At 40.9% G+C, this 10540-nt stretch overlaps 1 protein-coding gene across 1 annotated transcript in view; it reads left to right on the top strand.

Moving 5' to 3' along the window:
* Positions 1-648: 648 nt before the first annotated feature.
* ttc38 (tetratricopeptide repeat domain 38) overlaps positions 649-10540 on the top strand; it is a 46127-nt gene continuing 36235 nt past the window's right edge. The window contains exons 1-2 of the mRNA XM_043709353.1: positions 649-786; positions 9379-9456. Of these exons, the coding sequence (XP_043565288.1) occupies positions 757-786; positions 9379-9456 (108 nt within the window). The 5' untranslated portion in view covers positions 649-756. The remainder of the gene's footprint in view (positions 787-9378; positions 9457-10540) is intronic.

Raw genomic sequence — 10540 nt, 5'->3', positions numbered from 1 at the left:
TATTCCTCAGTTCTCAATTTTACTTTCTACTTGACACTTGTCATAAGTGCACTTTTTCTTCTTCAACTCAATTTCTATCTTCTTTATCATTCAGGAAGCTCAGGGTCTGTGTAGTATTACCTTTCCCATTTGAAGAATGGCCTAATTGTAACTGAATCACCTCTTTGAAGCAATACCATTGTTCATTAACTCATTTTCCTTCTAACCTTCCATTCTAATCAATCCTAAGGACTTTCTGAAGATTGAACTTTAAGCTGATAATCAGCATAATCATCTGTGCATTTATGGATATATGTGTTCTCATATTATTTACAATCTGTGATATTGTGAGCTTGTCCCTTCTAAATAAATCTTCTTATATTTTGCAAAGTGTAGAACTCCAAATGAGTGAATCTAGTATCTATATTTTCATTAAAATGCATTAAACATTTTTCAAAGAAGAAAGTTGTGTTGTGTAAATTTGGTGAACTTTTTGAAACATGAAAAGTGTATGTCCGAAGCAAAACTGTAAATTTTTGGCCAAGATAATACCCCCACGCCCATATTTTCAGAATTGAGGCTTCTCTCTCTCCTCTTACTTATCAAGCAGTAAGTTATAGAAAATAGCACCAACTATTGGTTAGGAGAGTAAACTATTTAAGCAGCCTGCCAGACTTCTTTCACACTCTTCGGTTTGCTCGGAGCTGAGAGCAGCTGGTAGATCGTGGTAAAGCACACTCCTACAAGGAAATCGAACAAGTCAATTGAGAACAGAAGATGGTGCATTCCAATCTAAGGGACTGCAAGGTAAATTGAAGAGAAAGCTACAAACTGCTTGGAAAGAAGGCTACAATAGTTTAGAAGGCCGCACCATATTTTAGGGTCAGATGTGTTTTACAACATTCAGTGAACACAGGAAACGCCTGTTAAAAATCTGAGTTTTGGACGGAAAAGTGTTGACGTCTTCTGAATAAGCAGCGGAACGTTCACAAAGAGAATAGCAGTAAAGGAGCTATTTGAAGCCAAATCTGAAATCTGCATGTAGTACTGTAACTTAAATACCTTTGCCGGGACATAGTCAACCATTTAAATGTGTTCTGTTTATGTTGCTGGCGATTTGCCATAGTCAAACATTATTTTCTTATCTGTCTAAGATAATTGTAACAGCGGGAAAGGATGCGGCACAGCACAGAGTTTGGCAATATCAATATTAAGCTTTTTTAAAAAAAAGATATTGCATTTTTGTTAAATTTAAGAGCCACAATGCTGTTGGTCAAATGCTAATAATAATGAATAACAAAGTGGGGGCAAAGTTATGAATTTGTGTTCAAATTTATGAATCAAGAGGAATATTTGGCATAAAGTATTTCTTAGTGAATAATTCTACAATGGAATGATATAACATAGTGATACAGCATTTGTGTTTTTGTTTCAAAAGAGTCCCAAATCACTTGTCTTACATTTAAGTTGTCAATGAAAACTGAGAAAATATTGTCTCCCTCTGTTCTTTTTTGTGTTGTGACACAAAATATTTTTTGTTCTGTTCAATCACCCAGTGATCTTTCTATGTTATGATCTGTCTGTACTGCATGAGAAACAGAACTTTCGCTCTGCTTAGGTACACATAATAAATCAAATCAATGAGCACTTGGATCTGATTGCTCTAAGTCAGGAGCTGCACTTGAATCCTTCATGAATTGCATGCAGCTTCAAAGCTGTAGATTGCTGACCTCTGATCTGGAAAGAAAATGGTTTCAGTAGTTTTGATCTGCTGAAAGATCTCATTGTCAGAAAAGTAGCTTGAGATAGTGGCTTATGATGATCAAAGTCAAAGCAGGTTGATTTGTAATCAGTGTATACGTAAAAGCTGAACTAAGGTTTTGGGACAATATTTCACCTGTTTTACTTTTCTTGCTTTATGAGCCTTTTACATGGGAGCTCTGAATATCATTTGTAAAGAATAGTGGAGAAGTGGTCGTGGAAAGTTTCTAGTCAAGTTAAACAAATCGAATGTGTTATGGTGGATCATTCCATTGAAATAAATTATTTTAGATAGGATATCAAAATGGTTAACATTTTCCCCATTTACAATTCAGACCAGTAAATTCACTCTCAGACATTGTTCAGTTCAAAACTTCTTCCCTGTTGTTCTGGCTCTGATAATGTATTTACTGTCTTGGTTCATTATTCTGCATGTCTTTTGCACAAACTCTGTAGTTTGTATGATTTGCAGGACATTTCCTTCTCTCTATGAACTCGTTGCCCACAGCTCTTAAAATGTTGTAACTGAAACTGTCCAGAATATTCCAGCTGAGATCTAACAAATGTCATATACAGTTTCAACATCCTCCCCTTGTTTTTCTACTCCACACTCATTTTAATAAAACAATAAATACTGTGTGTTTACTTGCTACTTTCTCTACCTGTCCTGCTACTTTCAGTGATCTGTGCAAATACACTTCAGTCCTTCTGCTCCTACAATTCCCCCTGCATACCAAGACCCAGATCACTAATATAGAAAAATCACACAACACCAGGTTATAGTCCAACAGGTTTATTTGGAAGTACTAGCTTTCGGAGCACTGGTCTTTCATCAGGTAGTTGTGGAGAATAAGATTGGAAGACGCAGAATTTATAGGAAAAGCTTCCAGTGTGATGTAACTGAAATTATATATTGAAAAAGACCTGAATTGTTTGTTAAGTCTCTCATCTTTTAGAATGACCATGTCAATATCAGTTCTTTCAAATGTAAATCACAATTTTTTAAGAAAATGTTACATTTCCAAGTGAACTTTAACAATTGGTGTCATGTCAGCCCAGATAATGTATTGAAGGGCTAAGCTCCCTGTGAGGCTGTCTGTGCCACAATGATCAGACTGATTCTAATCTAAAAAATGGATTTACAGAATCTTACATGGATTCATGCAGTTTTTGAGCAAAGTAAAATGTAATTCTGCCAGTACAAATTCACCCCACAAACTTATATGTATATGTGTGTGTGTGTGTGGGCGCAGGGGGGTTATGAATGTCTGTGAGAAAGTGTGTATGTGAGTGTAAAGGGGTATAAGTCTGTGAGAGGGCGTGTGTGGGAGTGTCTGTATGTGTCCGTCTGTCTGTGTGTGTGTATAGTGCAACAGGGTCACCTGTGGTGTGACATGAATCCAATGTCCAGGTTGAGGCCATCCTCATGGGTACCGACCTTGGTTATCAGCCACACACACACACACTCTCCTACAGACACACACACTCACACAGACCCTCTCTCATATGCTGTCAAAAGCACACTTTTTCTTCTTCACCTTAATATCTATCTTCTTTATCATTCAGGAAACTCTGGATCTGTTTGATATTACATTTCCCATTTGAGCAAATATGGTGTGACTGTACCCAGATCACCTCTTTGAAGATACCCCATGGCTCATTAACTCATTTTCCTGTTAACCTTCCATTCCGGTCAATTCTAAGGACTTTCTGAAGATTGAACTTTAAGCTGGATGGTCAGCATTGTCATCTGCCCATTTATGGATATATGTTTTCTCATATTGTCTATAGTCTGTGATATTCTGAGCTTGTCCCTTCTAAAATAATTCTTCTTATACTTTGCAATGTGTAGAACCCCCAAATAAGTGAATCAAGCATCATTCTTTTCATCAAAAATGCAATCTATTAATTTTTTTAAAAATAGTTGTGTTGTGTCGGGGGTGGCCTGTGAACTTTTTGTAACATGGGACATCTCAGAAGCAAAAACTATAGAGAACCGCTGGCCATGAGAAGGTAACCACGCCCATAGTTTCACTATTTAGGTCTCTGCTCTGTGTTCTTATTTATCATGCACTAAGTTCCTGAAAAATAACACCAACTAATGATGGGAAGAGTAATCTTATTTACAAAGCTAAAAATCACACAGCACCAGGTTTATTTGGAAGTACAAGTTTTCAGAGTGCTTGCTCCTTCGTCTGGTAGCTAGTGGGGCAGGATCATAGGACACAGAATTTATAGTAAAAGATCAAAGTGTCATACAACTGATTCGAAATATTGAACAAACCTAGGTCGCTGTTAGGTTTTTAATGACTTAGAATGGGGATACAGGCTTTGAGTAATTAACATGCAAATCCCAGACATTCTTTCAAATCACAGTCCCGAGATAAATTTATTTAAATTCAGTTTGGGACTGGGGCATCACTGGCTGGTCAGCATTGATAGCCCATCCCTATTTGCCCTTGAGAAGGTGCAAATAGGGATGGGCTATCCAAAGTGCCTGCTGCCCTAGTCCTTTTAGGTGGAACTGGTTGTGGGTTTGGAAGGTGCTGTCCAAGGATCTTTGGTGAATTTCTGCAGTGCATCTTGTAGATCGTACATACTGCTGCTACTGAACGCTGGTGGTGGAGCGATTGAATGTTTGTAGATGTGGTGCCAACCAAGTGAGTTGCTTTGTCCTGGATGGTGTCAAGCTTCTTGAGTGTTGTTGGAGCTGCACCCATCTGGGCAAGTGGGGTGTATTCCATCACACTCCTGACTTGTGCCTTGTCCATGGTGGATAGATTTTGGGGTGTCAGGAGGTGGGTTACTTGCCGCAGCATCCCTGGTCTCTGACCTGCTGTTGTAGCCACTATGTCTATGTGGTGAGTCCAGTTGAGTTTCTGGTCAATGGCAACCCCAAGGATGTTGACAGTGGGGAATTCAGTGATGGTAATACTGTTGAATGTCATGGGGTGGTAGCTAGATTGTCTCTTATTGGTGATGGTCATTATCTGGCATTTTTGTGGCGCAGATGTTTCTTGCCACTTATCAGCCCAAGCCTGGATATTGTCCATATCTTGTTGCATTTGAGCATGGACTGTTTCAGTATCTGAGGAGTCGCAAATGGTGCTGAACAATGAAGCATCGGTGAACATACCCACTTCTGACCTTATGACAGAGAGAAGGTCATTGATGAAGCAGCTGATGATTGTTTGGCCTAGGACACTACCCTGAGGGACTCCTGCAGAGATAGCCTGGAGCTGAGATGACTGACCCTCCACAACCACAACTATCTTCCTTTGTGCCAGGTATGACTCTAACCAGTGGAGTGTTTGCCCCGATACTCATTGATTCCAGTATTGTCAGGGCTCCTTGATGCCATACTCGGTTAAATGCGGCCTTGATGTCAAGGGCTGTCACTTTCACTTCACCTCTGGAATTCAGCTGTTTTGACCATGTTTGAACCAAGGCTGTAATGAGATCAGGAGCTGAGTGACCCTGGGCATCACTGAGCAGGTTGTTCCCTGAGCAGGTGCTGCTTGATAGCCCTGTTGATGACTCCTTCCATCACTAGACTGATTGGGAGGTAATAGGCCGGATTGGATTTAGAATGTGGAACATGGAACATTACAGCACAATACAGGCCTTTCGGCCTTCGATGTTGCACTGACCTGTGGAGCCAATCTGAAATCTATCTATCCTAAACTATTCCATTTTCATCCATATGTTTATCCAATGACCAATTAAATGCTCTTAAAGTTGGATTTTTCTTACTACAGTTGCAGGCAGGATATTGCACATCCCTACTCACCTCTGAGTAAAGAAATCACCTCTGACATCTGTTCTATATCGATCACCCCTCAATTTAAAGCTATGTCCCCTCATGCTAGCCATCACCATCTGAGGAAAAAGGCTCTGAATGTCCACCGTATCTAACCCTCTAATTATTTTATATGTCTCAATTAATTCACCTCTCAACCTTCTCTCTAATGAAAACAGCCACAAGTCCCTCAACCTTTCCTCCATACGAGGCAACATCCTAGTAAATCACCTCTGAACCCTTTCCAAAGCTTCCACATCCTTCCAAAACGCAGTGACCAGCACTGTATGCAATACTCCGAGTGCGGCTGCACCAGAGTTTTGTACAGCTGCAGCATGACCTTGTGGCTCTGAAACTTAAGCCCTCTACTATTAAAATCTAACACACCATATGCCTTCCTAACAACCCTATCAACCTGGATGGCAACTTCCAGAGATTTGTCCTGCTTTTTGTGTACAGGACATATCTAGGCAATTTTCCACATTGTCGGTTAGATGCCAGTGTTATAACTGCACTGGATGAGCTTGGTCAGGAGAGTGGCAAGCTCAGGAGCACACATCTTCAGTACTATTGCCGGAATGCTATCAGGGCCCATTGCCTTTGCAGTATCCAGTACCTCCAGCTGTTTCTTGATATCACGTGGAGTGAATCGAATTGGCTGGAGACTGGTATCTGTGATACTGGGGACCACTGGGGGAGCCGGAGAAGGATCATCCACTTGGCACTTCTGACTGAAGATTGTTGTGAATACATCAGCCTTATCTTTTGCACTGATGTGCTGGGCTCCTCCATCATTGAGGATGGGAATATTTGTGGAGCCTCCTCCTCCAGTGAGTTATTTAATTGTCCACTACCATTCACAACTGAATGTGGAAGACCTTTTGCCCGAAACATCGATTTCGAAGCTCCTTGGATGCTGCCTGAACTGCTGTGCTCTTCCAGCACCACTAATCTAGAATGTGGAAGACTGCAGAGCTTAGATCTGATCCGTTGATTGTGGGATTGCTTAGCTCTGTCTATCACTTGCTGTTTGGCATGCAAGCAGTCCTGTTTGGTGGCTTCACCAGGTTGACACCTCATTTTTAGGTATGTCTCATGCTGCTCCTGGCATGCCCTCCTGCACTCTCCATTGAACCAGGGTTGACCCCCTGGCTTGATAGTAATTGTTGAGTGGGGGATATGCCAAGCTACAAGGTTGTAGATTATGCTGGAGTGCTGCTATTGATGGTTCACACAGCCTCTTGGATGCCCAGTCTTGAGCTGCTAGATAGGTTCAAAGTCTGTCCCATTTAGCACGGTGATAGTGGCTTACAACACGATGGAAGTTATTCTCAATGTGAAGGCAGGACTTCATCTCCACAAGGACAGTGTGGTGTCAATTATACCTATACTGTCATGGACAGATTCTACTGCAGCCAGCAGATTAGTAAGGATGAGGTCAGGTATCATTTATCATCTTGTTGGTTCCTTTGCCATCTGCCGCAAACCCAGTCTAGCAGTTATATCCTTTAGGACCCAACCACTTCAATCAGTAATGCTGCTGTCAAGCCACTCTTGATGGTGGACATTGAAATCCCTCACTCAGAGTCCATTTTGCACCCTTGCCACCTGAAGTTTAATCTGAATAGGTGTGAGATGATGCATTTTGGAAGGCCAAATACAACAGGAAAATATAAAGTAAATGGCAGGACCATAAGCAATACTAATATACAGAAAGTGGAAACACAAGTGGATAAGATGTTAAGCTGAAACTTTATTGCTGGAACAGCACAGCAGGTCAGGCAGCATCTAGGGAACAGAAGATTCGACGTTTCGGGCACATGCCCTTCTTCAGGAATGAGCAGAGAGTGTTCAGCAGGAGAAGATAAAAGGTAGAAGATAAAAAGTAGGCAGCATCCCTAGATTCTGCCTGACCTGCTGTGCTGTTCCAGCAATAAAGTTTCAGCTTTGATCTCCAGCGTCTGCAGACCTCACTTTCTCCTCCTGGATAAGATGTTAAGGAAGGCGTAAGGCATGCTTGCCTTTAGCGGTCAGGGCTTTGAGTATAAAAATTGGCAAGTCATGTCATAGCTTTATAAAACTTAAGTTATGCCACATTTGGAGTACTAAGTGCAGTTCTGGTCGCCAGCCTATAAGAAGGATGTGGAGAGGATGCATAAGAAGATTATCAGGATGTCAACTGGATTGGAATGTATTAGCTATAAGAAGAGATTGGACAAACTTGGATTTGTTTTTGATAGATAGGCCGAGGGGCAACTGGGTAGAAGTATATAAAATTATGAGAGGCATTGATAGGGTGGATAGTCCGAGTCTTCTTCCCAGGGTGGAAATGTCAAATACTGATGACATGTGGTTAAGGTGAGGGAGACAAATTCAGAAGAGATGTTTGAAGCAAGATTTTCACTCAGAGGGTAGTAGGCACCTGAAACATGCTGTCAGGGGAGGTGGCAGAAGCGGATAAGATAACAGCATTAAAGAGGCATTTAGGCAGACACATGATTACTAGGGAAAAGAGATAAATGGACAATGTGCAGGCAGATGGGATTAATTTAGAATGACACCATGGTCAGCACAGACATGGTAGGCCGAAGGGCCTGTTGCTGTGCTGTAATATTCTATGTTCTGTTTTCAAAGTTTGATGTTCTATTTGCAGATGTTGCTTTAAACAGATGTCAATGAGGTGTGTCATAATGTGCTTCTTATCTTAAAAGAATAAGCTGTTACTCATAAATTCTGCAGTTTAAAACCCAAGGACTCGATTAACTTATAAGATTTAGGATGTATCTTGCCTCACCATTTTCCACACCATATTTATTATTCCACTTTTAAACATTGACAGTTAGTACAAGGATATCAGAAGAATGTAAGAAATCGGTCTTCCTTCACCAATGATTACTAATCACTTATTCTTTAATCACTGCAAAATTTCAATGCGCCTTCTGATACTTTTGCTGGCTTTTGCTATTTATAATTTGCTTGGTGAATGGCATTAAATGTGGGGTAATTAAAATTGTGTTTGCGTTATTCATGAAATGGTGTCTTGGCCTTGATTGGCTGGCAGAATACATGTGTTTGTAAAGAGTTTCTTAAAATACCAGAATAACTAAATTTTAAACTAAAATGTATACTATATAAAATCCTCATTTAAACCAAATTGTTCCCATTCAAACCTTTCAATCTTTGACTGATACAATGTTCCAATGAAGGTCATCATCAACTTGATGAACAGTACATTATCTTTTGGCTCGACACTCTACATCCTTCTGGACTTAACACTGCATTCAACAATTTTAAATCATTGCCTCTGCCCCCAGTAAGTTTATTGGTTTTTGGTTCAGTTTCCTCTTTTTCTTTATTGCTTTCCCATTGCATGTGGGTGGCTGTTATGAAACATTCACACATCACGTGGATATAATATTTGTTTCTTTACATTATCCATCACAAGTCCTATAGGCTTTTGTATCATTGAACTTTTTGTAATTTAATCTCTGCTGCACTTCACCCTATCACTGGCCTCTCCTTTAGTTTATCTTTCCCCTCCCCTTCTTCACTAGCTCAAAGGAGGCCTAGCCACATTCCATGAATAAATAAAATAGTATTATATTTCTATCTTTCACCAGTTTGATGAAGAGTCATTGACCTGAAATATTAACTCCCTTTTTCCCACATGTGTTGCCTGATCTGTTGACTGGTTCTGGTATTTTCTGTATTTGTTCCAGGTGCCGACTGTTGTGTACACAGACATCTCAATGTTTAGTTTTGCCTATTTTGCAAAACAGTTTCGCTTCATATTTGCAGTAAAATTGATTTAGTAATGTCTTACTTTGATTTGTTCCCAGGCCTGGCAGGATATTGGTCTGCCCCTTTCCACAACCAGCAATGAGGCTTGCAAAATGTATGATGCTTTTCTGTCACAGGTAAGGCTTCAGCATTAATAAAATGTGTTAAATCCATTGACTATTATCTTTTGTACTCCCACACTCAAAAATAATCAAAACTTGAGTTTCAAAACTCAAAATTAAACAAAATTTACAGCATAGAAATTGTCCATTTGGCTGACTGATTAATGCTGGTATTTGTGCTTCACATGAGTGCCCACATTCTGCTCCCGATCCCCATTTAGACCCATCTCATCCCATCAGTGTTTATACTTTTTGTTCAGTGCATCTAATCCATATTGTGTAGCAAAATTCACATCTTCATTTTTAATATAGTAATCAGGGAACATTCAGGCTGATGATTGAAATTGCAACATTATATGAAAAATGAATTGGTCTAATAGAGTTGGTTGGAGGATGGAAGTACACTGGGGTTAGCAGTGCAGGGAAGCAAGAAAGTAGAATAAGCTTAAGAGGGAAGAAAAACTACAATTAAGAGACAAGGAGGATTGTCAGAAGAGCTGAGTAGAATTCAAGGGAGTCAGTAATTGTCAAGGATAAATGAGAATGTGGAGTTGAGGTCAAAATCAGATCAGCAGTGATCTAGTGGAATGACAAAGTGGATAGAGGGACTGAATAGTCTCCAATACTTGCCATTTAGGAGCAATTTATTGCAGATGCCGCCTCGTGCTCCCACGAGGAGGTTGAACAGTTCATCCACTTCACCAACACCTTCCACCCCGACCTCAAATTCACCTGGACAGTCTCAGATTCCTCCCTCCCCTTCCTCGACCTTTCTATTTCTATCTCAGGCGACCATATCAACACGGACATCTCCTACAAACCGACCGACTCCCACAGCTACCTAGACTACACCTCCTCCCACCCTGCCCCCTGTAAAAACGCCATCCCATTCTCCCAATTCCTTCGACTCCACCGCATCTGCTCCCAGGAACACCAGTTCCAAAAACGTACAACCCAGATGCCCTCCTTCTTCAAGGACCGCAATTTCCCCCACAACGTGGTCGACGATGCCCTCCACCGCATCTCTCCCACTTCCCGCTCCTCCGCCCTTGAACCCCGCCCCTCCAACCGCCACCAGGACAGAACCCCACTGGCCCCC

Source organism: Chiloscyllium plagiosum, chromosome 19 (genome assembly GCF_004010195.1).
Source record: "Chiloscyllium plagiosum isolate BGI_BamShark_2017 chromosome 19, ASM401019v2, whole genome shotgun sequence".
Classification (NCBI taxonomy): domain Eukaryota; kingdom Metazoa; phylum Chordata; class Chondrichthyes; order Orectolobiformes; family Hemiscylliidae; genus Chiloscyllium; species Chiloscyllium plagiosum.
Note: the sequence above shows the minus strand (reverse complement) of the source record. Positions and strands in the feature narration are given on the sequence as shown.